The 27,342-nt window shown below is 48.3% G+C and overlaps 7 protein-coding genes across 7 annotated transcripts; 3 read left to right on the plus strand and 4 right to left on the minus strand.

Moving 5' to 3' along the window:
• Positions 1-3,850: 3,850 nt before the first annotated feature.
• On the plus strand, positions 3,851-4,564 carry AKAW2_81258S (WD40 repeat domain-containing protein; the record flags this gene model as incomplete). The annotated part of the gene is made up of 1 exon (XM_041682370.1): positions 3,851-4,564. One exon carries the CDS (start codon positions 3,851-3,853, stop codon positions 4,562-4,564), a length of 714 nt encoding a protein of 237 aa, XP_041549219.1.
• Positions 4,565-4,816: 252 nt separating this feature from the next.
• Positions 4,817-5,176, plus strand: AKAW2_81259S (uncharacterized protein; the record flags this gene model as incomplete). Its single annotated transcript, XM_041682371.1, has 1 exon — positions 4,817-5,176. One exon carries the CDS (start codon positions 4,817-4,819, stop codon positions 5,174-5,176), a length of 360 nt encoding a protein of 119 aa, XP_041549220.1.
• Positions 5,177-8,391: 3,215 nt separating this feature from the next.
• On the plus strand, positions 8,392-10,560 carry AKAW2_81260S (TolB family protein; the record flags this gene model as incomplete). Its single annotated transcript, XM_041682372.1, has 3 exons — positions 8,392-8,602; positions 8,654-10,301; positions 10,356-10,560. 3 exons carry the CDS (start codon positions 8,392-8,394, stop codon positions 10,558-10,560), a joined length of 2,064 nt encoding a protein of 687 aa, XP_041549221.1.
• Positions 10,561-12,990: 2,430 nt separating this feature from the next.
• AKAW2_81261A (uncharacterized protein) lies at positions 12,991-13,476 on the minus strand (the record flags this gene model as incomplete). The annotated part of the gene is made up of 1 exon (XM_041682373.1): positions 12,991-13,476. One exon carries the CDS (start codon positions 13,474-13,476, stop codon positions 12,991-12,993), a length of 486 nt encoding a protein of 161 aa, XP_041549222.1.
• Positions 13,477-16,219: 2,743 nt separating this feature from the next.
• AKAW2_81262A (uncharacterized protein) lies at positions 16,220-16,720 on the minus strand (the record flags this gene model as incomplete). The annotated part of the gene is made up of 1 exon (XM_041682374.1): positions 16,220-16,720. One exon carries the CDS (start codon positions 16,718-16,720, stop codon positions 16,220-16,222), a length of 501 nt encoding a protein of 166 aa, XP_041549223.1.
• Positions 16,721-19,253: 2,533 nt separating this feature from the next.
• AKAW2_81263A (uncharacterized protein) lies at positions 19,254-19,676 on the minus strand (the record flags this gene model as incomplete). Its single annotated transcript, XM_041682375.1, has 1 exon — positions 19,254-19,676. The coding sequence occupies one exon, from the start codon at positions 19,674-19,676 to the stop codon at positions 19,254-19,256; it is 423 nt and encodes a 140-aa protein (XP_041549224.1).
• Positions 19,677-25,016: 5,340 nt separating this feature from the next.
• Positions 25,017-26,990, minus strand: AKAW2_81264A (GMC family oxidoreductase; the record flags this gene model as incomplete). Its single annotated transcript, XM_041682376.1, has 1 exon — positions 25,017-26,990. One exon carries the CDS (start codon positions 26,988-26,990, stop codon positions 25,017-25,019), a length of 1,974 nt encoding a protein of 657 aa, XP_041549225.1.
• Between the last annotated feature and the right edge of the window lie 352 nt (positions 26,991-27,342).

Here is a 27,342-nt window from a genome sequence, read left to right on the forward strand (position 1 = left end):
GTATACGTGAGGTTGGTATGTTCCTTAAGGTAACGAGCAAACTGAGATTCGATGATTCTTACGTCTACTGACGCTAGATTTACATTGGAAGGAAATGTAGTACGATTTTGCCACTTCACGAAAAGCCCATCCGTTGTCAATTACAATTCGGGAAGATACTGAAGCTTAACATAGGTAATTACCAGCATAAACGCATGTGTAAGAAGTAGCCTTCCATTTTTTGGAGGATCTAGTCACTGTGCGCTATTACAGGAGAGCATACTATCACATCAGATGCCGGTATAATTACTCTCGCCCTTTTCAGACACCTCGAATAGTCAGAATCCGAGTGACATGTTTTTGAAGATACATTGCAGACGAACCTGTTTACAAGGTTGGTGAGATAGTTCACATTGACATTTATCGGGCGGGAAATACCTCCTATCAGGGCCATCTCCTCAAGAGTCATCTAATGGATATGCCGGACATGTGAGACAACAATGTGTGTTGAGACAATTAGCCAATGACCAACACACGATGTTTTTTACACTCAGAGTCCAAGTTCGACACTACTGACAATGGAGATCTGGGCGCGCGCTACACGAAATTATAGGGCTGATGCCATAAAAACATACATTTAATGAGAATTTTTGTTCATTTGATAGTCATTGCGATTGTGACTAATTCTCTAGTCTACTTCCATTAATTCTTCCTATTTTCCGTTTCCCGAGTAGGTCTGGGTCCACTCCAACTAGCAAGCAATTTAGAGAGCCAGGGGAAGATAATGTTGGGAACCCGAAACAATCGACCAAAAATCCAAGACTTATGATACTCAACCTGGGAATAGAATGCCAAAGGATTTATTATCAATTATCTAGAGCCTTTCAGACACTAAACCTGCAAATTTCATTCCTGTGATGATAGTAGTCATGCAGCCCCTTCTCGAAGCTGCTGCTAAAAGCATCGCGACAGATCCGACAGACACAATTTTCCGGGTAGTTGTGATCGAGTTGAAAATGATCGTCCGCTTCCTCTTCATCGTCGAACACCCTGTCACAGATTCTAACTAAGCATCTGATTTTTGTAAGGGGAGTGGTCAACAGAAGATCATTAGGTCTTATTCCACCGTTTCTTGCTTCTATCTCCTCTCGATAAGAATGACGCTGGTAAGCGGGTTTTGGGTCACGCAGCATGTTGAGATCGGGCAGCTGTTGGGACTGACGGATGCCGCCATGCATCATCTTTGCTTGTGGAGAAAATTGCCCGAATTGGGACATCGGCTGTAATGAGTGTTGGGGAAGATTGTCAGCCTGGAGCTGTGCTGTCACTCCAAAGTTTGTGTGACCCTGTTCAGCTGCCGGGACAACAGTATTCCACTGTGTGGCAGGGATAGGAGAACCAAAGCCATCTGAGAGCGCAGTAATATCCATCAGCTGTGGTTCATTGGGGAGACAGAGATGAGCATCGTCGGCGTTTTGCTCAATAGGATCCAAACCAATCATAACATTGGTCGAAGCAGGTACTCCTCTCGCTAGTGTCGCGGTGCATGCTTTGGTGCTGCCAGGAGACGCCATGGAGGAGCGACGATCGGCAGACTCTCCATGGTTAACACCAACGGTATGAGCAATTCCTCTTCCATCCATTTCGTTTGTATTGACTGGCAATAGCCCTATTTCGAGATACTGGTAGATGAACAGGTATAGAGTTGACCAAGTTAGAGGGTGTATACTCAGGTAGATTGGATATTTTAATATGTCTCACAATTTTCCTACGAGGCTATAGTGCTAACAAGGCTTATCCAGAAAGGCGCATCTGGACAGTTAGGTGCTATTACACCAAGGCTCATGTGAAGAACATTTGAGTTTGACTCGGTTTCACCCGACTTCTGATTTTGCATTCGAAGACCCAATCCAGCAGCGCTGTTGCTGAGTTTGGACAATGCCGGAAAGCCAGCCTTGCCTTCATATTAGCGTAGCCCACCTATCTCTGTATCTAATCCCAGCATAATGGACATTCTTAGTGGCCGAATTCCCCAGTGGTAGGATGTGGGAAATTCCTTTGTCGCCTTCCACGGCATTCCAGTCTGCGCTTATCCAAAAATCAGCCCAAATATCATTACTGGTATGTTCCAAAGTTCGAACAAGTGGGTAAAAATGATCACACCTTTCGATGCTGTCCTTCGGGTTTCTTGTTGCCAAGCCGTGAGGCGTGTAGTCATGACTCCTGATGTTATGGCAGAACCCTTGTTATACTTCTTATCACATAGCCTATTATGCGTAGTCAATAATGCTCTCATTGCCTACATTTGTAATTTACTGGAGGGCCCAGCATGGCCACAGAAAGTTACCGGAAGACACGGCTACTTTGGGGGTCTTCTCTAAGAGTACCAAAATGGGGAGGATCTGGCTGCAAATTTGACTCTCAGTGTGGAAACGTGATAGAAGCGTATAAGGTGCAAGGACCCTCAGACGGATAGTGCCGGGGGCTAAAGCATCCAAAAAGCCTTTCCACGTATTCACGGGGCACTCGATGAACACAAAGCCCTGGCTTCGTTTACCTAAAACTGTCCTGGACGTCCAACCATCAACGGCGGATGGTCCCGACTGCTCCTTACCTGAACGGTCACGGAGGGAAGGAATTGGCGAGAGACAATTAAACCTCCAGATCCCCTGAGCGAATATTGACCTCAGACAACCCATGCCCAGACTTCCACTTCTCGTTTAATCTCTTGGCATTGTTATCTGATCTGCAGTGCGATTTCCCCATGAGTGTGATGTGTCCGTGTCCCGATTCTCGGCATCGGCGGTCGGAGATTAGATTGTGAATCAGCACCGAGTCCCTGAAACACGAACTTATGCAGCCTCGTACCCAAGCGAACACGAAATATAGGGAATAGGCTATATGAAATTGCATTGCCGTGTGTCTGGCCAATTGGACCCTAAAAAAGATTAGATGAAAGCACCACGTGCTGTAGTATAAGCAGACATCAGTCGCTTTGACCGACCGAGTCTGGCAAATTCTGTCATGTGACACCTTCGCTTCGTCTGTTTGACTGCCTGAGGCATACATCAAAATTTTTATCTTGCATGACATCACACTTTAACTGATGAGCCGATGCAGAATTGGACCAGCAGAAAGAGTGGAACTTTGAATCGCAAGGTAACCGTCCTTGATATTCCTCGAATGTCCGTTTGATTATAGTATATATCTACCAGTGTATTAGAAGAGTTACTTTTGGGCTAATGAGTGTTTACTGCTTACTCTAAGATCGCTTATTGGTGTATTTACGATAAAGAGACACGCCTCCCTGATAGTTAAATGTGCATTTCAATCTTTCCTCTATTTGTCGCAAAGCCATGGTTATAATGGTCTTCTTGCAACCGACTATTCCTTGAATCCATTAGATAGCCTTTATACCTGTGAGGATGAGTCACAGACGACGCGTCAGCTTTGGTCCACAAAACAAGCCATCTTACTAGTCCAGTGTTGTAATAACAAACTGTTCTGAGGACGAAGGATTGTTAGCATATAAAGAGAGCTTCTTGGCCTGCTTGGTGTTAATTGGTAGTCGCAGGCTTTCGAGCTATTGTGTTGCATGTTACCTTGCATGACCTGGACTTGATTGGCGCGCAAAACAGTTAGACGTGGCCTTTCCACCCGTAGATAAGAAATCGTATGAACTAGCGTTGATTTATTAGGCTGCGGCAAAACTATCACTGACTCATCACTGTGGAGTTATATTGAAACACATAAGAGCTCTTAACTTCGTTTTGTTCTATCCGTCTGTCGCATTTTCTTGAAATCGCAAATTCGTTACAAGATGGCTTCAGATGCACAGTCAATTAGCTCTCTAGAGCAGGAAGACGACATCATGTCCTGCGATGAGAATGAGTATGAAATTGACCAGCACAAATTTCTCAGACATTGGAAATACTGCATCCGTTCGGATTTCGCTTCCCTGTCTGGTGTACCGGCGACTTGGGAGGATGGCCATCCAAAACACTGGGGACAAGAGGAAGCGAAAATCTTCTTGGATGGGGAGGCGACCACCCCTGCTATAAGTCCAGACAACCAGCTGGTCGCCGTGGGAATTGCAAATGACATTCATATATTCCGTGTGGACACTAAGAAGCGGATCGATGTGTTGCGTGGACATCCAGGAGAGGTAATTACTCTCGCCTTTGCACCTTCCCTAGGTGGAGGTTCCATCGACCAGCCAGATGCGCCACGGTATTTATTATCCTCACAAAGCGAAGATGAAGGTGGAGTTCATGGCTATATCATAGTGTGGGAGCTTGCTCAGAACGGCAAGAAGATGCCTCCCCCGAAAGAGGAAGAGGAACAACCAAACTTCGCTGCATACCATGACGAAACCGGCTCCATGCATTGTTTTCCAGGCGATTTGGGTTCATTTGGAAGCCAAGCCTTCAGCCCCGACGGTAAAACCATGGTTTATGTTGTCCAAAATATGACAAGCGACTATTACACTGGCCAATGCCGATATTCCCCCTGTGTCACCCTCTGGGATGTGAATACCAGGTCAATTCGACACCAGCTACATGGGCACACGGACTGTGTCCTGTGAATCGGTATCAGCCCGGATAGCTCCCTTGCTGCTTCTATATCATGGGACGGCACAGCACGGATTTGGGATGTTCTATCCGGCAGATCAATTCATACTATCGGACCCTTGGGCGGCCAGCTTTGGTGTGGTGCCTTCTCGCCAGACTCTAATTTTTTGGCTGTCAGCCGAGGCGGCGAAAACCTCATTCACATTTACAATATCACTACGGCGCAGCAGGTCTCACGTATCGAGATACCTACATGGTGTCGCTCCATGTCCTGGAGTCCGGATGGCAGGTTTTTGGCCGGCGGGCTTGAGATCGGTGCACTCTGCCTGTGGGACCCGTACACGGGGATAGAAAAACAGCGGTGGTCTCTGAAATTCGATGATTTCATGATGCAAGAATTTGCGACGATTGCGGGTGCGCAGTTTGTCGGTGACAGATTGATTTTTCGGATACTTGAGGGAACGGTTGAGGTATATGACTTAGATACGAACTTCAAAAAGCAATTTACTCGGGGACCTAATGATAAGATTAGCAGATGTCCTCGCGGAGAAATGGCTTGCTCGAGCGATTTCAAGATTCTCATCGTTCCCGATGTTGACCGAACCTTACGTTTCTGGACGCTGTAGGCAGTATCGAAGTATACAAGTCAGATGTTGTTACATTCTTGCTGTCTTGGAGGCGGACACCGTCATCCCGATAGATATATTTCCGCAGCAGCGTAATAGGTCATCTGGTGTATCAGGAATATGAATGCGAAAAATGGAAGTACTATGCTGATAGAAATGCACGAGCACATGTATCTTTTGAGGTGAATTTCTCATCCGGCTATTTGTTGTCTAAACGATAAAAGTCATTCGGATTATATCCCAGAACAAGCTAACCGAGTTTATTCGTGTCTCAAGTACCGTTTTGCATAGGGACGTACTAATTGAGGGTTAACAGTGTGGCAGAAAGTTTTGTCGCACAATTCCTTTGTGTTGATTTGCAATTACCACTTGTCGGGCATCATCACGCTGAATCGCCATAGAAAAATATGAAAGATATCACACAACTGTAGGAAAAGCTCACCTGCACATTTAGCAGAGCCCTGTAAGCAGACAGATATGGTCACTTTCGAACACAGGTGCATGTTGCTCTGTTCTGACTGACACCAATATGATCTTGGGTGGATACGACAGTTATTTATAGTAATCAGACATATCATGAGACCTTTGCAAAGCGAATTGAAGGCTCTCCAGTGACGTTCGGTGCCAGGAATTGCATGAGGCATGAGGCGAAACAGTCGCGGGTGGCTGCAAATGCATGTTGGTTGTTGCCTGTGGGGAAGACGCGGGTGGAAGAAGGTTATTCACCCGCACCCGCACTGATCCGTCGGCGAAGCAGCTAGAAAACTAGTCCCCCCGGCGTGCACGCAACTGTTGCCTGACTCCGACGATCAATTGCCAGAAGCCATCCACAACCAGAACAGTCTGTTGGCATAGAACGCGTCAGAAACATCAGTTGTGAGAAGTTTCGAGGGCAAAATCTGTTGAAACAAAGCATCGAGTGGATCCACGAGAGCGCAGATCATTGCGTCATCAGCGCACACTTGAATTTGAGCCGTCCTTTCAAGGGCCGAGGAATTCAAAGCAGGACCACTTTTATCCCCGAAGTGTGAGGACCGAAAAGGTCTGATTACACTGGTAGTTTCATGAGTTGCTAATTATGTGATAGTAGCCTTATTCAGCAGGTATCGTCGACTCAATCCCGGGTGCCTGACTATCATCGTTTCCGCTGTTTCGCGTTTCTTGACTCCCGTTTTGCTGCTCATGACTGAGCCAGACACAATAATCTAGAACGGTTCGGTGAAAATTGATCATGAGAGATAGATGGCAGTACAACTTGGTAAAAGTAGCGTGATGTTCGCTGTCAGAATGTTATGTTTTGTAGCCCTTCTTCACTTGCAGGTAGCGATCACGCTGTGTACCGAAAATTGACCAGTGACGGAGGTTAAACCTATTTTGTCTCACACCACGGCTGCCAAATAGTGACGTTAGTCACAATTGACCCTGTGCTTATCTCAAGGACAATCTCAATCACTTCAATATGGCACACAAGATGTCTGCTGTAATTCTAGGCAGCGCAATTAAACCTTGATAATGTCCCTGCAAGTGGCCCTGGATCCTCCACTGCGCCACGGAAGCGGCCTGTATTCTAAATTTGTCCGCCACTAAGAGCTTTTCTAATCTCAATGTCGACTGCTATTGTTCCCAGCTTCACATAATTGAGATAACCGTGTCGACAGCGAATTGGATAAACATCACTATGTGTCGTGGCCACGTTCTTTGAGCTTCCAACCTTCTGCTTTGGTTAGTTCCGACCGAGGGCCGTATACCTTGTGGATATCGTATCCGGTTGGTAGCTATGAATTCGGAATAATGCGACTGCGTGGCGCAGGTAAGTTGAATCCTTTCACAAAATCAACACGGGGATTGGATCTAGGGTCCGGATGGTATCTTCGCTAGAGCAACAACCCGTCTTATTCCGGTCCCCTGCAGCTTTTTGTGGAAGGGCTTAATTTCCGACATCTGCATCCTCTTCTTAGTGTGCAGGTGTGTCAGCACGATTTTCCATTATACAAGACGGAGATTTGGCGAGTTGAATGGGTCATCTCCCGCTACCATAACGCGATGAAGAAGTCTGGACAATCCGAAGGTGCACATATTGAGGGTCTTGATTTGTGCACACCCAAAAAAATACCCCATACCCCGCCTGTGACTGGCGGGAAGACAATGGGAGAGAGGGTCACAGCACGTAATACGACGGCGGCCGGTGGTCGGAACGTTCCTGCGGACACGCTCCGACATCCCTTTGGAACGCACCAGGAAGGAGCTGTGGGGCTGATTGTGAGGGCCCCGGTCCATTTGGCGGTCAGACAATTACGAAGCCGTTGTCCGATTGGAGTTTCTATAGATAACACTGCCCTATGCTGGCACAAAGGATGATGCTAGACATCCTGCAGCCTGCGAGGGACGAGACGGGATGAGGCAGCAGTTGTGTTAGATCCGAGAGATGAATTCGGCGATACTGGCGTCCAATGGTCGTGGTCGGCATTGATTACTTTTTGGGTCGCTAGAGGACGGGCCAAGCCAACGGCCAAGGCGCCGACGTCCTACAGACGGGCCTGGCGTGCCGTGCCAAGCCGGAGATAATTGATCGTCATCTACAATGGCGAAAACAGGGAAGGAGGGTCCGACAACCGCACCACGGTGCTGATGAAAGTTTTGCTGATCGTTACCTGCTCATCTCGCGTGGGAGAGGGGTTCTGGTGACCCGTGGGAGTCTCTAACTACTGTATGTCGCTGCCCTTGGGCCATGTCATGCGGTATAGCGAGTGATGTGTCTCATCGATAGTGCATACGACTCCTATAGATCAAGGCTGATTGGGCCTCGATATGATCATAGCTATACCACGATCTCAACTACCAACAAGTGCTGACCCAATTCTGCAAGATTTGCAGGGCTGGAATAGATTTCTTCCGCCTGCTCTCCAACGGATCCCATTATTGATTGATAAGTTGATCCGATCCACTTGGATAGATTAGAATTCGAATTACGCCTATCTGATGGGCCCAGCCAATCCACACCTTGGGGGAGAGTGAGGCTTGGCGAGCTTTGCTACCCCCGAGTTTGTCACGGTCCAAGTAGCCGAGATGAAGGATGGTTCCCCCGTCGTTCTAGCAATACTTAAAGGTGCAGATCCCTCCCTCTCAGGTCCTACAAGAACATCGTCTCTCACGACAATCTCTCGCCAAGTCGCATCAACCTATCCTCTTCTTCCGTTCTTGACTGGGTAGGCGACATGCGTATTTCTGCTGCTTTTGCTTTGGCTGGCCTGGTGGCCGGCTCGGCCGCTGCTGGCTGCCCGTACGCGGAGCGCGCCAACAACGCTGCTGCTGCTGCAGCTCCTGCGGGCTGTCCCTATGCTAAGCACGCCGCTGCTGCTTCTACGAAAGAAACCCCCGGGCTGGCCCGTCGGGGTCCGATTGAGGGCAAGAAGGGTATCTTTTACAGTAAGTGGTTGCCTGATTGACCCTAGTGATTCACGTACTTACGGACTCAAGTGAACCGCATTGGACCTTCCGGAGGACAGTTATGGATCTCGAATGCCGATGGCACTAACGCCACTCAGCTCATGGGCAACCAGACCAATGCTTTCGACTACCACCCTACATGGTCTCCTGACGGAGAGTGGATTGTCTTCACCAGCGAGCGCCGCGGTCCGGGTCAGTCGGACCTGTACCGTGTTCGCGTGGATGGTTCGGGACTGGAGACACTTGCGGCCACGGACTCTGTTGAAGACATCGGTGTTCTGTCTCCCGATGGAAACAAGCTGGCCTACGTTTCTACTCAGGGCAACTACACCACCAACATCTGGGTCAAGGACCTCACCTCTGGACAGGCCCAGAACTTGACCGATACCGAGGCTAACAGAGCCGACAACACCTGGCCCACTGGTCACTTCCGCCCCTCCTGGTCTCCCGACGGAGAGTGGATTGTCTTCAGTTCCGACCGCAACACCGACTGGACCGGCCACAGCGATGGTACTGGCTGGGAGCACACCCAGACTCTGGGGGTGTACGCCGTCCGCCCTGATGGCAGTGACTTCCGCACCGTTATCCGCCAGGATGGTTACTCGCTGGGTACCCCGCAGTTCTCGCCCGATGGCAAGCGCATCATCTACAACAACATGACTACTGAGAACACCTACGGCTGCCATGGTGTTTCTGCCCAGCAGGAGGCTGTCACCGCACAGATCTACAGCGTAGACTTTGCGACTGGCTCCAACGTCATTGCTCACACCTCCGGTAGCTACCCTAAGGTCGGCCAGCACTACATTGGCAACTCGACCAACATTGGCTACTTGGTCAAGGCCGGAGACGAGGGTATTCACTACACCAAACCTGACTTCAGCCACCAGAACTTCAACCTGACCAACCTTCGCGATCCTTGGTGGTCCCCTGACGGCTCCAAGCTGGTTTACTGGATCCCCAACTGGACTCAGCAGGCTGCCGACCTGGAGCTCTGGAGCTACGACAATGATTGGGAATATCGCTACATGGATGTCTTCCCCATGCATAACACCGTCATCAACCGCATCGCATCCACCCAGAAGGTCCTCGGCAGCGCCAACGGCTCTCTGGTCCACTCTTCCCCTCTGTATACCGACGTTGTTGATGCTCTCGATTCCTACGACATCTACAACATCAGCAACTCCACCGAGGTCGAGTGGCTCCTGGAAGGTAACTCTGGTGCCTTCCAGCCCTCCTGGAACCCCGACGGCACGGAGCTGGTGTCTGGCTTTGGAGCCTGGTTCGTCAGCCGCACCACAAACACCGCCAAGATCTACCGCACCTTCGCCAACGGTACCTGGCACACCAACCTGACTGATGGATCCGACAACTCTGGTTTCCCATCCTGGTCTCCCGATGGAACTGCCATCGTCTACCGCAAGTGGAGCCTTGCTACAGAGGCCCCCTTGGGTCTGCACATCCTGAACTTCACCACCGGCAAGACCCACCAGCTCACTGACGGCTGGGACAACACCCCCGGCTGGTCCCCCGACGGCGAGCGCATTGTCTTCACCCGCAACAACAACTGGACCGAGTCCTACGGCGCTCGCTGGTACGCGGATCGCTTCGATATCTACACCATCCGCCCTGACGGATCCGAGTTGACCCGCGTCACTGACAGTCTTTCTAACGATGCTCAGTATGTCTATTCCCTATCTCTTATCACTCACTCATAAGCTAATGAAATATACAGCGCTGTGTGGTCTCAGGACGGCCGCATTATGTGGAGCACCGGTATGTACGGCTTCAAGGATGAGAGTGCTCTCTTCGACGACACCTTCCAACCGTACGGCCAGATCATGGTCATGAACTACGATGGTACCAACAAGACCCTTGTGACAGATACTATCTGGGAGGATTCAATGCCTCTGTACATGCCCAACGAGTACCTCGAGTAAGATACTCTCATGTTCTGATGTAAATACTTCACTTCTTCAGTTGCTGTATGAAAAAGTCGGATCCTGCCAAGGACGTAACTGTATCTATAGCTGAAAATGTGTTTATGATTTTATTACCTTACTATCCTCTACATCACCATTATAAACACATAATTCCAATTTCTTGTAATCTGGATCCTGATTTTTGCTCTAGCCCGCTAATTAAGATGCTACCGATGTAAATACTTCACCGTTTGGAGCAAAGACAATGGCACGGAACGCCTGCGATCCTTCTTTTCGCCCAACCCCACTATAGAACGCTTGCTTCGACACAGAGATGTCGTTTTGTCTTAGCTAAACAAAGCCGGAAACGCCACGCAAAGCGTAGTCATAAAGAAAAAGGACAGAGATACGACCAAATGTAGCAGCTGACCAGCCATCCGCATCCAGATCCATCCTCATCTGTCCTCCGTCCATGCTCCCCCTTCGATTTTTTCGTAAAAGATAACAGCGAACAGACAAAATTGGACCTTACATATCCCCCCTACGTGAAACACACTACAGACACCAATTCTAACCGAGACCCAGACCCTTCGGCTACAGCCGTGACGAACCCCATCGCCTCCCCCGATACCCAATGCTGATCTCAATTGTAAGCTCGCTTAGACGAAAGTCAATGTCCGCTCAGACCTCATATTCGCGGAAACTAAGCCCCATGTGGCACCTCCGTGTCAATCAGGGCAAGGGGAAGCTTGCCGTGTACCCTAAGAGAGGCTTATCTATTTTGTTGGTTCGGTTCGGGACTTTGGCTCGGTCGAGACCGTGAAGGATTTTTAGCGCGGTCCACTTTGTGTCATGCTGATACTTAAGCTTGAGGACGGGAAGGTTTCTTGGGGTGTGTTGCTTATCTTGTTAATCGGTGGGAGATGTTATGTGTAGTCAAATTAAGGGGTATTCCTATCGAATTACGGTTGCGCTAAGGAGGCAAAATAGATAGTGTAAGATGGGGCTGGGAAGTGTAAGAAAGCGGAGGAACCTGCCATATTCTACGAGACTGGGGTTCCCATGCCATTATCAAGAAACGTTCGGGGGCTCTCTGTTATCCAACACGTTTCTGGACGTGTTAGCTCTCCTACTTCCTTTATATTTGTGTACTCCACGATTACGGCGTTATCGAGGTAAAGTTGTGTGTGAGAAGTAACCATCTCGCCCTATTCATATTCGACCAATTATCAACCCTAATGTGCAGCAAATCTCAGCCCTACAACACGACAGGACCGGTGTTGCGAAGACGGCTTCCTTATTTAACCACATGGGCACCACAATCCTACGGTCCGCTATGTTGGGCCTCGTGCTGTGCTAGAAACGGCTCGCTCGCGGATGGTCATGGGGGCTTCACGATCTTATCTTTCTTGATCACAGAAACATCAGCAGTGGCACAATTTGATAAGACTGATCTTCTTACCTGAGCTCTTCCTGATAAGTTTCACTTTCTGTCGACCGAGAAAGTTGACTGTTCGAAAACTGATGTCCTCGAAGGGCCTCCCAGACAAAAAGACATTAGAACACCACCTCAAGTTGCAAACAAGCGCCCATATGACTTGAAGGAAATATTCAGTATCAATCAAGATGAACGATCAATTTGGTATTCAACTCCCCGTTCCAGTCAACGACAATCAAGAAGGCAAGGACAATCTAATTAAGCAACCTGTTGTCGGGGAACGGTAAAAGAGGAAAAGGAAACCCTGAGACAAAAGAAAACCCTGTGGCTCATGTGCGAATGTGGCATATATCCTCCGAAACTCGCAACGGAAGATATTTGGTGTTTAACCCCGCTGGACTGTGCTACTTCGTGTGACACATCTCACCAAAAAATGGCTTTCTTATGCCTCGTGTAACCCAGCTCGATCAGGATAATATGGCACTATGCCCCTTTCCTTTGCCTTCACCACGATTTGTATTCCCACGGTTCCGTCGCACTCTGTTGCTCTTCCTCTTCTGCAGAAACATGTTAGCTGACTATTATGCGAGTTTGAGAGGCGAGAAAGAACGATAACCATCAAAGAGCCACGATGTTCGAACACGGGGCATAACCCGACCGGGATTAATAACAGGGTCACCTCCTCCAACAGCAACAAGGGCAAGAAAGAGCTGCAAAGGAGTATGGTCGGGTGAGAAAGCAACAGTGTTCTTGAGAGATAACCAACTACCGATATGAAACCACTATGTGGTTGAATTACTTTACCTTTTTTGAATCGCAGGCACCCACATGTTTAGACATGTTATCCTTTCGGTTGAACCGCCTCTGGCAATGCGGACACTGATACTTCCCTGGATAGATATGGATGGACTTTTGGTGTCTTTGGAGTTCTTGTTTTCTCCCGAAAGGGTCCTCCCTCGTGCAGCCCGGCCAATGACATCGCAGGTCAATCTCGCTAACGTGCAGTCAGATCATGTATGAACGGCGCTGTGAGCATGTCGATTTCGATTGACATACCTTGGTCCGATCATGTCATCACTTCCAGATGAATACAAGCCCTGAGTCAAGTCATCCACGTGGTCCTGCATACGCGTCGGCACAACTGATTCAAAGACGCCACTAAACAATTCCGGCTGCTGCTGATTGACCCAGGTATTCGGCTGGTAGTTGCTGGGTCCAGGGTATGTGTACTGGCCAACGGCATTCTGCAAGAAAGGAGTATTGTTTTCTGGAATAGCTGGCTGGTATGGTGCTCCCTGAGAGCTAGGCAGGTAGACACCATCCTGGAGCATCAAGATATCGGCACCATAGCTCATCGGACCTGCAGAAGCAGCGACGGGTTGCGCAGTGGTATTCAAATAGTGATCGGTCTCATCAGGATAATCAAGGTCGGAGAGGTCAGTGAGCGTGGGGCTTTCAGTGAGGCTGGTGGGCCAAGGAAAGAGAGGTCGCTCCATGATGGACGCGACACGCCTTCTTAGGCTTCTCGGGGGTTCACGATACGAGTCGGAGGGGCCTCGGAGATGGAAGGTCAACTCGGGTGGTTGGAACGAAATAAACGACTAGCAGCTGGAAGCAACAGAGGGCAGATATCAGCTCCTCACGTTCTTGCTCTGACCGAAGCTGAGGTTTCTTCGGCCAGGGTGGGTGGAAAAGGTACCCCCTCCCACTCCAGGCCTCTCTTCCACCTCCGCAGTAGCCAATCATCGCTCGGGGCTCAGTAGTGGGAGTCGTGTACATTGATGCGGGCTGTCTCAAGTCGAAGGAATGGTGGGTGGTGTAACCTGAATGGCCTATGAAGCGGCACCCTGGCCCTCTCAGTAGCCAGGGCACCGAAGGAAGCTGCATCTGAGGCTCATGGGTCCATGCAACTCTCATGGCCGAAGAGGCACCGCCACGGCTCAGAAATGGTACCCAACTACCAGCGGCTCCAGTGATGGATGGGAAAAAGAGTTTTCAAGGTTTGACACCCTGGCCGACATGGTTCGGCGTGTCTTTGTGTACGGAGATATCAGAAAGAAACTTAATCTACAACCCATTTCTTCGGACCTTTTGGACCATCTGATTTATTTGGATTGGCACTTGGCCATTTAGCTGCGATATAATGGAGACTCTTCTACCATACAAATATTATAGTATCTAGTTGCCATCATAGCATGGTCAACTAAATCGAGTGTTTTCCTAAGGCACCCACCGCATATTCTGAATATACGAAGGCTAAATCCAAAATCGGTCTAGTCCATGGTCCTGGGCACTTTTGACGGTGAGTGGCAGCTGCCCCCAAGGCACAATATGTCGCAGGCATCGGCTCCGACGTGGCGTAGCTCATCCCGTCTTTTGGAGCCATGGCGTCACCGGCACTGGACATAGCGCTCTAGACCATTCAACGCTTCCAAGAGCTACTGATTGGGAATTTGCATTTCTGGTGTCTTCTCGTTGTTCAAAATCCATGCTACAGGCTTACCTATTCCTTCGCAGCCTTGGCTGCACGTTAGTCCGTTGATCGACCCTGAACTCCAGCCCCAATCAGTTGCTTAATGACCCCGCATCGATGGGGACCGCCGTGCGGAGCTAAGACGTCCCTCCATTTGCCCTTGGTCTGGACTTTTCAAAGCCACCCAGCAACATGGGCAGACCAATTAGAATTCTATCCGATATGCTGTGCCGTGCCAACGACCTGTTCCAGCAGGCGGAAGTGTAACTGAAGTTTATTTCGAGATATTTGACTGAGCGCATTGGATGCCCTTGCAGTAGTTTGTCTGGATATAAGATCTACACGCTATACATCCGTAGTTTGTGATGATATAATGTCATTGTTTACACTGGTTGGTCTATCCCTGACACCAGCGCAAGACACCGATAGTACCTGTCTAACTGCGATAACCACATCTCATGGGTAGCTAACTGGTACTAACCGCTTTTCAGCATTGATCTGAGGAGAAATAACTCTTAGAAACACATAATCCCCATTAAGAAGAAAGACAAAATAAAGGACAAGAAGAACAGAAAATTAGAAGAAACTTGTAAACTCTTTGTCATCCTACACGTGACATGTGTCCCAGCTAATAAAATCATCCTCGAGACCGTTCTACTGTATGATTGGGTGATTGGCATCCCACAGTTCCTGTATTGTTAGCCGAAGTATCATTCTATCCACGGATTGAGAACACTGTAGACCAGGTGAGAATTATTGGAAAGTAAAAGTATGCAAGGTGAAGAATAGGCGGTAGCTGTCTTGTCCGAGCCACAAGGATCACGATTATGAGGCTGTGGCTACAAGCCTACTTATGCAGTGCTGGTCATGTGCCCAAGAGCGTCCAAGTCACGGAAAAAAGATTTCTCCTATCTCGACCCCGCCAGCCTCTCTCTTTCCCATTCCCATCTCTCAATGAGTTCGCCTTCGCAGCCAGGGACCTCTAGCAACAGATGCAAATCATGTTTAATTCCAGAATATATATCCTCATATTTTGAAGATACCCAACTAATCGTCGCCATATCTAAGATGATTGAAATTATGTGATGAAGACAACTCTAAAACAACCCCAGCCGTAAGGAAAGACGTGCACGCATCGAAAGAGCCAGATACAAAGAAAACCCGAAACCAATATTGAGATAAGTAATACAATCCCGCATGACGTATTAGACTGTTATGGCCACAGATTGCGCTCAGTAAAACAACAGCCAAGTCTATGAACAAGAAATCAGATGCAAGTAGGAACGAAAAACGTGCGTCGGAGGCCCGCAGAACGGAAGAGCTGCAATGCACCCTGTCATGCAATGAACAACGCCGCGTGTGGTATGCAACACCAGGGTATTCCCGCAAATAATTTGAGGCAAAGTGCAGAAAAAGTAAGGAAAAGGATAAGAAAACATATCACGAAAGAAAATACACTCTAACGTCCTACCCCCAAATGTCATGGAAGGCCAGCCACTGACAACAAGGAAAATAGAGCCTTCAGTGACGCCTCGTTGCCAGATTCGGGCAGTAATGAGCCCTCCGCCAATGTTCAAGCATGTTATCGTTGCGGTTGAACCGCTGCTCACACTCTGGACACTGGTAGGCTTGGGGGTTTTCATGAATGGTTCGCACATGTCTCGCCAGGTCTCCTGGCCGTCGGAAAGGCCGGGTATATGTGCAACCCGGCCACGTACATTGTCGACCAGTTTGTCTAGCGGTTTTTCAGCTCTGTTCCGAGGAATTTAAAGCCTTTTAACATACCTTGGCTCAGAAATGTTCCCCTGCATTTGCGGTATCGATCCGAAGCCCGGATCTAGCGATCCCACCCCCACGATCGCATGATCCACGTTTTCAAAAGACCCGAAATATGCTTCCGGTGCTATGCTGGTGGAAAACTGATACATATCTGTATAGGGATGGGGGTGGTCATGAGTGTTGCTCTGCATGGTACCTGGAATTGTTGCTGGCATCGGCGGCGCCAAGTACATTGCTGGTCCATCGCTGGGCCAGAAGATCTGATGGTCGGTGTGGACTTGGACATCCCCATGGTTGCTATTTGGAGCTGTGGTATTGAAGAAGATTGTAGGTGTCGTCGAATAAGAGGGAGTTTGGCCCTGGTGGCCCGTATTGAGGTCAGCGTAGTCGGTCAATAGCGGTGCTCTGAGAGGATGGGTTGTTGAAGGAGCGAACGATGAGCCTCGACTCGCCCTCGAAAAGGGACTGTTGTTAGGAGCCTCAGGCATATTAAAGACCTTGGATATGGACCAGTCTCAACTTGGTAGACAAGTGTGATGCGATTGAGACTCGGAGATCCTTGGAGATCCTTGGGTTTAAGTACTATGTGTGTCGCGCCAGCACCTTGGGTTCATTTCAGTTATCTAATCAATGCTGCCCTTTGATACATCATGTTCGCGCTGGTCGGCCAGATAGTATTTTCTTTTTTCTTAGGGCAATCTGCCAGGGATTGGAGTTCCTTGGTGACTGCTATCCCACCACAACTACAGAAGTTGATGTGTTAATCTGAAGGCCTGTTGAAATCCAGAACTAACCATCTAAACTTGATGCAGCCAGGGCGAAGCCTGCCATTACGCCTCGGGCTCATCCATCGCGCCCGAGCGGTGAAGACGCAAATCTATTGAGCTGTTCTGCGTTCTTCATTTTCTTGTCGCTGGTGTCGCCGCCCATCTTCTTCATGCATCGGGGATCGGGGGGATCGGGCGAAGACAATGGGTGTCTCCGCTAATCACGAGGATGAGCAGTCCCGCGGTATTGCCCAGTGGAGATACTGTAAGGTTATGAGGGGTTATCGGATGGGAATAGGGTCCTGTATGTACTAGATTTCGCAGCCTGAGGCACGCTCCGGCCGCAGGCGCCCTGCAAGAGCGCCCTGGCTGCGCTGAATTAGGGTAATCCAAATTACTACTACTCCTACCACTCCTACCACTCCTACTACTCCTACTACTACTATTGACCCCCTGGCATTTGCCTGGGCGTCTTCTATAGTAGTAGCAGTAAGTAACCTGTTGTCCAGGTCCAACATTATCCGGGTACAGTTCATTCAAAGCAGAACCTTATCAGCATCTTCCATTTGAAACGGTATAGAAATAAATAAGAATGGGGGGGGGGAATGGAAAAATTAAATCTGGAAAAAACAGAAATGGAAACATAAGAAGGGAAAAACCAGGAAGGGAAATACAAAACAAAAAGGTGAAAAAAAAAAAAAAAAAAAAAGGAAAAAAAAAAAAAAAAAAAAAAAGGAAAAATCGGAAATGGAAAAAATAAAGACAAAATGGATGCAGGGAAGACGGGAAATAGAGAAGAACGACAATGGAAATAAAAGTAAGAATGATTATTATCCTTCTTCACTCTTTGTACGTAGTTTGTACCTGCGCTCTCACCGCTCGTTAGGTACCCATTACTACCCTCGCCAAGGTTGGTAGAAGCCTTGAGGGGGGGGGCTAGATAACGCCCTGGCACTTAAACAACTTTTTTAGGACGCCATGGTAGGCCCCCTGTTTGAATCAGAGGGAAGTTGGAAGTTGAAACACTCCTGCATGCCACACCCCGGAACCTCGTTCTCCTCCCTTTGCCTTACACTCGACGCCCGCCAGTTAATCCACCCTCTTTAACCTATGGCTTGCTTTTTGGGGGCGCCAGACTAGTTGGAATGGGAGATAAATATTGGCTGATAGGAGGACCACTATTCCGTATGTACCTACCAGGATCATCTTCCTCGCGCACGACGACGGGTGGTCTGGAAATTGACAGTTAAAATCTGTATTAGGAAAAAAAAAAAAGATCATCCGGATTACCTGCATCTCAAACCCATCAATCATATCGCCCCAGATGGGGGCGCGGTGTTGGGCAGTAGCCCTTCTCCCACCACCCGACACATGCCTAGACTGGTTACTAAGCGGATCGATTTTATTCCCTGGATGGACTGAAGATGGCCTAGGGGTTTAACCTCTTGAACGGCCCCAGCCCAGCGATGTACTCTCATTGGTAGAGTGTGTCGCGGAGAAGATGTCTTCACTTTCACTTGGCGTTCGGTTTGTCACGGGCGCATGAAGGTGGAAGCAAGGCTCAAGGCGATCTCAATGTTTTTCTTCCCTAGTTGGATTTTTTTCAATTTTTTTCTCTTTTTTCTCTTTTTTCTCTTACTTCTTTTTTTTTTTGGTCTCACTAACGGTCAAAACTCATGTCTTCATTATGTGCTAAGTGCTAACAATACCCACATCCCCAGATGTCGGCCTTATATGCAAGGCACCGATCGCGGTTCACAGCTAGCGCAGTACTAGGAACGGTGCTCCTTATTATTTATACATGATCTAAAATGCTCTAGTCCCGAAATGTAATTAAGACAAAAAAAAAGACAAGGGAACCGGAAAAGGAAAAAATAAAAAATAAGAAATGGACACAGTACAAAAGAATCCCGAAAAGAAAGAAAGACCATCAGGTACGAGCCAACCCTTCAACTTCAGGCACGATACATTCCCGAAAGCCATTCCACCCAATGCCGACTGCGCATATGGGCTGTCCTATTGTACGCTTGGTTGAATGGCCGACCGCAAACTTCGCAAGGGTAAGATTGAGGAGCGATATGAATGTTTTTGACATGTCGGAGCAACTCTTCTTTCCGGCTAAAGGTTCGTGTGTGCGTACAGCCTTTCCATTTGCAGAGAAGGGGAGCATCTCGGGGTCTGTTTCGCATCTCGCATCATTAGATTTGGACCATTGTAGAAAAGTATTAACTCCTGAGTACTTGAGTCTCTGTACTTACGTCATACTCGGAGGTTGTTGCCTGAGACCTCCGAGCGCGGGTAGGCCCGCAGCAGCTTCCGGCAAGGGAGCCATGGGTTGGTGGTTCACGAAGAATTGTTCTGGAATCTCCACTCGTGGCTGGTACGCAACCAATGGAAGAGCAAGCTGACTGGGGTCGAAGTTGTTGATGGCAGGGGGTGGGGCCATAGCGGTCGGATAGCCAGCGAGATATTGGTTAACTGGGTCGATGTTGAACGGGAATGCCGCTGCTGGGTCTACTACTTGTACTGAGCTGAAGTACGCATTGTTACCTGGTTGTTGACCAGGGCTTGTTGCAGGTTGAATTTGAGGAGTGGCTGGTATGGTGTTAGTAGCAGTATGGCGGACATAACCAGCATTCCCGCTGGGACTCGAATTGCCGACCGGGACGTTCTGCATTATTTAAGGGGATGTTGTGTAGGTAGTAGAAGAGTACTTCCAAAAAGAACGATGGTTGTTATAAGAATCGATATAGCCTTATGAGAGTAACAGAAGTACTCGGAAATAGCTGGGAGAGAATCGATGAAGAAGTGTCGTGCTGTTTGTTTGATAGTGCATGGTGATAGCAGCGGGAATCCAGAGGATCTAGTTAATATAATACCATATTTACCAAGGGGGGCCGCTGCGACTGAGGCGGGCGGTGAATGTGAGCAGGCAGTCAAAGAATGCAGAATCTTGAACTCAACCCCGATGGATTCGGTCGTGGAGGGTGAGGCTGAGCAACTTGCCGGGTGGATCTCATTGGTAGTAAGAAGCACAGTACTTTTGTGCGGTTGTTGACGTACTTATGTTACCTCGCAACATGACGCCTTTGCTTGCTTTAGCGGGAAACTCAACTTTGTAACCTCCTACTTAGTAATAGATAGCTATCGCAGAGGTTAGTATTCTTTATGTGTGTCGTTATTCCGTTTCTTTACATTCTATCTCCACTTCTTTGCTTTCCTCTTCGAATTGCCTTATATCAGTCTTGGTCATAAACTCGATCTGTATTCCACTTTTTCCCGGTCGGCGGGTAAGTAGACCTTCTTTATAATGATGAGATATGTGTTTGTCTACGTCAACAACAGAAAACTACAGGAAAAGTCTGTCTCATCTATAAGAGGGACAACCTTATGTTAGTTATTTCTGGAGAAAGAAGTCAATCAATTAAAGTCTGGTGTAGCGAAGATCTTCTCTTTGAAGCCATATTTCGGATTCGGTAAAGAACTGTGCTTACCGTAAACTTATATAATCCACTCAGCAATCTGGCTGCTTTAACTGTAATCCGGCGACAACCACCACACGCAGTAAGAGAAAAAGAAAAATACTGCTATAGCGTCTACTGGCTGTACGGAGAACATCACGTGAGAAGTATGCCCCCATTCATCGTCGGGGAACGTGCACCGTTGAGGGCAGGATCCCGCCGGTGGATCCGAATCCAGCGCCAATGGCTCCATTGTCCCCCTGATGTTCGGCTGGGTTACCCTGAAGCCTGTGATGAAGGTGATCCATAATTTCTCACAGGTACTTCGAACTTTTCGTAGTAGGTTGTCCTGAACTATTTTTTGGGGTTCCTGAAACTCCCCTGCCCGAAGCTTCTTGTGCACATCTTACTGGGCAGATTCTCTGGTGTAAGCAGATGACTCTGTAGTACTAGCCATCGGACCCTGCTTCGGAAACATAATAAGGACAGTCTGCATTTGCTAAGCTAGCTTCAGACACACAAGGGGACGGGCGTGGCTCATACCTATGATCACTTTCAGGCGACAGGTCACCAAGGTATTCAAACTGGGTGGCAAAAAATTGGGCGAGTCCAAGGGCACTTCGCCTGCAGGCTTGAGCCCCGGTAGGCGCTTCTCCGAATGATTGTGCAGCGAGTTATGGGAGGAGGGTCGAGCAAGGAAGGCAATCCTTCAGCGGAGAAAGTCAGCCCGCCGCTGCTACCAGTGCAGTTTTCCCGTTAGTCGTTCCTACTCATGGCCTGGCTTCTCATGGCCTGGCGACCCTTTCAAGTGTACCTCAGAGTATACTTGGGAATCATGGGTCCGCTGGTATAATTATCTCGGCGCACTAACCGCCAGACCCAAAATAATATATCGCGTCTAGTCAGACTAGCGACGGAGAGATTACTGTCCCAACAGATTATGCCAATTGCCGCTATCGGTCTAACAAGACTGTACACCCCCTCCCGTTGTTAATACGGAAATCTTATACTCTTCAAGCTGCTTGGGCTTTATTCAAGATAATAGTAGTTTGTATTTAATTATCAATATTCATACTATGTGTGGGAGCTGCAATGGCTACTATTTGCTCATCCGCCTTTCATTCGTAGGCAGCACAATTTCCCCTGCGCTTTAGCTCTTTCTGCCTCAGGCTACAATCCCCATGCTCTGCGTTTATTAAGTAATCCATGTGCATAGCTATGAAGACCATAGCTATGAAGGCGCGAATAATCGTTTAGGGTATTGTTAAAGTCTCGGTGATATTCTGGCCTTACTGAAGCTCATTCAAGCAAGGACTATTGTAAGTTGTTGGCAGAGTATTGTGGCTGGCCATATGCGGTTCAGCAGATATATACAGCCGATCTACTATTATCTAGATGTACCTGCAGGGGCATCGTTTGAAGCCAGGAACCTAGACAATAGAAAAAGAAAAAGGGGATGTTGACGAACCTATGTGACATATTTTTGACATCTTTATCTCGGAACACACCTGTGGCAAATGTTGCGGATCGGCTTGCAGTCCAATGAGGAACATAGAAAATGTGCCAAGGGTCTGTCTGTACATGAGCCATTCGACTAATGTCGAATCATGCGAGAAATGACCTGGATACGCCGACATTTGCTTCCCCAGTTAGTGATTCAACTGCATGCTGCACACCAGGAGCCAGCGTTGACGCATGCTTTTAAGCAAGCATGGTGATTCTGTGGGTCCATGTTTGTGTGGGTGATCGGATGTGGCAGTGCAAATTGAAGCACAAATAAGATTTGTAGTCCGGTGCGGAGGGAAAATAGATTTGATCCCCACATGCCCCACTAAGCCAATCGTAATACTTTAAGTCGGGAGGTCCTGTTCTGGAAAGGAACACCAGCCTTGTAGCATTGTTTAATTTCTTTCGGTTGCAGACTGTGTCAACATCCATGTTTGACATACTCTGCTGCTTAGGCTGTTTCTGCAATAATTGCTTTTTTCGTCTCCTATACCTGTGGTGACAAAGTCTGCGAAGCTTTTGCTCATTGTAGTTGTGAATGGAGAAAACACAATAGGCCGCCTTCTTTTCCATCTGATCCCACACAGAAACACTTCGCTCTGTAACCTTCTTGCCGATGAGAACAAAAATGCTCATGCAGTATATACACAATACTGTTGGGATAGCAGGCATTATGTTGTCCTTCTTACATCCCTCCAATAGAGGCCCCAGTCATGTTCGGCTTCCCAACATCTGAATGACGCGATACCATCGAAAAAGGCACCCGCCCCCAAAGGTAGGTTAGTTTGGGGAAGACCTTTTTCTCATTATGAATACTCCATCCTCTCGTCCATTGAGCTGGAAGGAATGACGGATACGGGTCGTCAGAGCGAAGCTTTCCAGGTAAAGTCAGGACAGAACCATGGTCATAGCCGTGGTTCTGCGTTCCCGTCTCCACATGACTATGATATATGTATTTCCCTGGATCCCTATATAGTAGCACGCAGGGTCAATCCACTTCGCGAGGGTGGTTACAAGAGCTGTGCTTGAATGCAGCCCCCAGGCAACAAGCCTGTATGGGGGCTCTGATTTTACCCGCCCGACATACTGAGTATTCTCGGTTGACTTGAAACCTGACTCCATGTCTCCAGTTGCTTCGAATGATATCTTCTATATAGAAATTTGAAATGCCCATCAGATGTCATTTGAATCCTGTTTTGGGTTTGTGAACTGTCTGCACATGTCTCTTTAGTACAGCCCTGCCAATGACATCTGAGATCGGCTGTCTAATAGATTATCAAATCAGTCTCACGGGCATCATAACCTCGTTAACCCCTGATAATATACCTTGGTCAGGGTATGTTCGCATTGCATTGGATATAAAGACATTTGCGTGCTGAAGTCAAAGCCTGGGTATATTGTTCCAACGACTGGCTGGAATATTGGGCTTTCTGAGTACGTTAAAGCCTGCGGCTTATTGTTCCCATTCCATCGACTCGGTAGATTATGAGAGAATCGCCTGCTGTGGGGATATCGTGGTTCTATAGTCTAAAGAAACCCACATTAATACCCGGTTATGTTCTCTGTGCCTTTTCTCTCCAGTCAGTGTGGGTCGATGATCAGGTCCTAGGTTCCGCAACCGCCATTCCACAATCGCACATTTATCTTCAACCTTGCCCACTCCTGTACTGTAGACATGATGAGACCGAAAAAACGGAGAATTTAATATGCTGCTTCCATGCAACGAACCACCAGCAACCTCATTCCAAACTCCAGGCATCACAAAGCCTTAGAAACAAGACATGAGTATCAACCACGCTGTAGCCTTAGCGCATTCTGCTTTTGCTCTGCCGAACAATATATTCTGACAATTGTCTGTTCGCAAGTGCGGAGATGTTCTTAGCGCAGGTTTGCAAGAGGTCACTTGCTATATAGCTTCATCCTTGATTTGATGAAGATAGTGGAGAAGCTTTTGAGATGAAAGCAACGTCCATCGTATCCTTCGATGTCAACTCAAACGCAACCCAACGCATGTATGCGCAGAACAACCACAGTGATTGTTTGTCTGGGTTATAGTCAGGCAACATTCCTTCCTCTTTTCGTCTTTTTTTTTTTTCGAAGAAGAAAATTTATTAAAGCTCGACAAAACGATGCAAAAGAGAGCACATTGCATGCAAATTCACTGTGTCGATGATGAAGATAGTGCGTGTGGTGCCTATGTCTTGGACCCATCGTAAGTCTCTTGCTCGTTGTATCATTATGATGACTTCTGTCTTGAGAAAGCTTCTATATTTCATTTCAAAGCCCCTTTTTCGCAGGCTTTTGGAGATTATATGTACCTTTGTGGCTTATGGGTGCTTGGGGTTCCTGAAATCAAGTACTTCCATGAAGCCCTTGTCAGTGTCACGGACTGCAAACCTTCAATGCTGTTCTTTCGGCACTTCTTGGGTATGTTCGGAACAGACTATGGAGCGTTGTTCAGGCATCTTCTCATGCTGAGTGGCCAGATCAGAAGTATCGATCATCATGTCATCCTGGTCTTAGCCATTTAGGTGTTCGCTAACTTATATACTTCATGTAGCTTTGATTACCTACTATACTCGAGGTTGAAGCCTACAGACTGGTAGAAGCGCAGGACTCATGGTTCTGCTTATGTACTTTTGGAGGTGCAGCTAAGGTAAGGTGTAATCCATGATCAGGACGGGATAACCCTGGCTAGTTCCTCCAAATGCCGTCGTTACATAGCTTGGTTGATGGAACTTGCCAGTTTATGGGTAGCCCAAGAGGGAGCGATATGGAAGATCGCGGGAGTGAGGAATTGAATCGTTGTGGCACTTTTCCATCTTCTAGTAGACATCTAACCTCCTCGGTCTACTGCTTATCGACTAAACACATGGATACTTTCATGTTAACACATTATGAAGCCTATTATTTATGCTACACAAAATTGCCATCTTGAAAATCAATATTGCAGTCATCACCACTTTTGTACTGGATACAGATTATATTCCCACTTCCCATTTATCTTTGATTACTCTCTTACCTTCAACGTTATCTGTCCCTCCTCCCTCCTAAGTCTTTTCAGCATCCTTAATAACCGACTCCGCGATCTTCACAGCCATGGCATAGAACACCGTCATTACATGCGACGACAGCTGCGTCGGCGGAATCGAACCATCCACAACCCTCAGCCCCTTCACATCATACACCTTAGCGTCCGAATCAACAACACCACCAAGGTCCCTCTTCATCATAGAGCACGTACCCACACCATGATAATTAGCCCGATAGTTTTGCTTCACATAATCGGCCCATTGACTCAGATTCGCTCCCTGTGGCACATATCTCCCCGGAACTTGCTCCTTGTCCACATACTGTTTCATGTCATGCGTGTTGGTCAGTTGTCGCGCTAGCCGCGTAGCTGCAGCTTGGCCGTACAAATCTAGAATGTTTTCGAAGTAGCGTGGGTTGTATTCGAAGCTTCTGAGGTAGGGGTCGTTATCCAGGATCTTGACGTACCCCCGGGTGAATGGGATGAGGTTCCAAAGATCGAAGTGGGTGCTGTTGTCGGTGTCGAGGAATAGCTCGGCGTACGATACTTTGTCGGTTAGAAGCCAGTCTCGGTAGTTCTTATATTGTTTCAAGAGATTGGCCTTGTCGGGAAATCCGTGGCCTCTGACTGCGTGCTCCGCCCATTTGTCGAGCTCTTTGTCGTCATTCAAGATCTTTTTCATCTGTTCAGCTTCGTCGCCGAAGATCTCTGCAAAGGTGGCAAAGTAGGCTGCTTGACCCTGGCCGTTACCTGATTCCTTCGGCTTCGTAACTACCGAAGTAGTTGTTTGATCCTGCAGGTTATACCCCACTGGAAGGTCCAACTTCTGTTCAATTCCCGCCGCATCAAGCCAGGCTTTAGGACCGATCCCAGACCACTGCAGGATAAGGGGAGAGATTGTAGATCCGGCTGCCAAAAGGACCTCCTTCCTAGCCCAAGCATCCCACTTCCACTCGGGCTTCTTATGCACGCCGAACTCCACACCCTTCGCCTGCCACTTTGCCCCCATCCTCAAAGCCGCACCATTATCCAAATGGACCTTCCCAACCAGCTCCCCCGTCAAAACAGTAATATACTTCCTCAACTCCTGATCATCCAAGATGGGCTTCAACCACGACCTCGCAGCATCCGTCCTTACCTGCTCATTAGTGAGCGTATTCAGAAACATCGACACCCCAGTCGGATTCCCACAACACAGATCCTTCTGATTCACCACCCCACTATACGTCTTCTTCACCGTGCTCATCAACGCCCCTATCAACGGCGACCACCCATACCCCCGATCCCTCGCCCCTACCTTAACCCTCCCCTTATCCGGCTCCTTATTATGACACTCAGCATCAAAGCGATGCAACGACCCAGCCGTAACATTATCCGTCTTCGGATCCCTCGGCACCTCAATCTCATCCATCTTTCCCTTCAGCGCTGCCCAACTCCACCCAGTATTCCCAAAGACTTTTTCCCACGAATCCAGCTGCGACTTGTGCGGTCTCGTCCACGATCCGCCGTTGATTAGTGTCGACCCTCCAAGCCCATTCCCTGACCGAACGAGTCTAATATCCTTATCTAGACCGGTTTCCCCGTCATTACCGACAAGCTGTGGACTAGTCTCATAGGCATGATCGACGCTGCTGCCGAGTACTTGGCCGTAGGTATTGAGATCGTCGATCTTGGGACCGTATTCCCAGGCGTAGAACCCACTTTCGATTACTAGGACAGTGTATTTCTTCTCCGAGACTAGTTTCGCGGCGAGGGTCAGGCCGGTGAGTCCCCCGCCGGCGATTATGTAGTCGAAGGTTTGGTTGTGGATTACGCGGGGGTCGTCGGTGATGCCGTGGGGGATGGTGCCGATCTTTAGTTGGTTATTGGGGTCGTCAAGAAGGTGGTTTTCGGGGGCAGAGGAGGGTGTTTCAGTTGGTTGCAGAGGGGCTTGGAAGTGCTCTGCCAGGACATTGGAGAGACGTAAAGCTGGAGCAAAGAAGAGCAGCTGCATGTTGGTAATCAAGGAAGCACACGGCTTTGATCTTGCATTAGGCTAGGCTAGCTAAGGAACTGGTTTAGGATGGATTAAGGTAGACAATATATGTTCTATATTCTAGCCACATAAAGGTAGATCGTTCCAGACCTTCACTCCTACCATCATCAGGTGGTTTATCCATGGCCTGAAGTCCAGCGGTGGCATGTTCATAGCTGATGGCCAGGCCCTACGCCACATGTTGATGGCGTCAGGTATAGAAAGCTTATAGGAAACCACTGGGGCATGAAGTCACATTTAATCAAGACTGGTTAGTATTAGTCTCAAATATGAAAGGCTTGGCAGTCTCTGATTGTCGGGGTGATAAAAA

Source organism: Aspergillus luchuensis, chromosome 8, assembly GCF_016861625.1.
Source record: "Aspergillus luchuensis IFO 4308 DNA, chromosome 8, nearly complete sequence".
Lineage (NCBI taxonomy): Eukaryota > Fungi > Ascomycota > Eurotiomycetes > Eurotiales > Aspergillaceae > Aspergillus > Aspergillus luchuensis.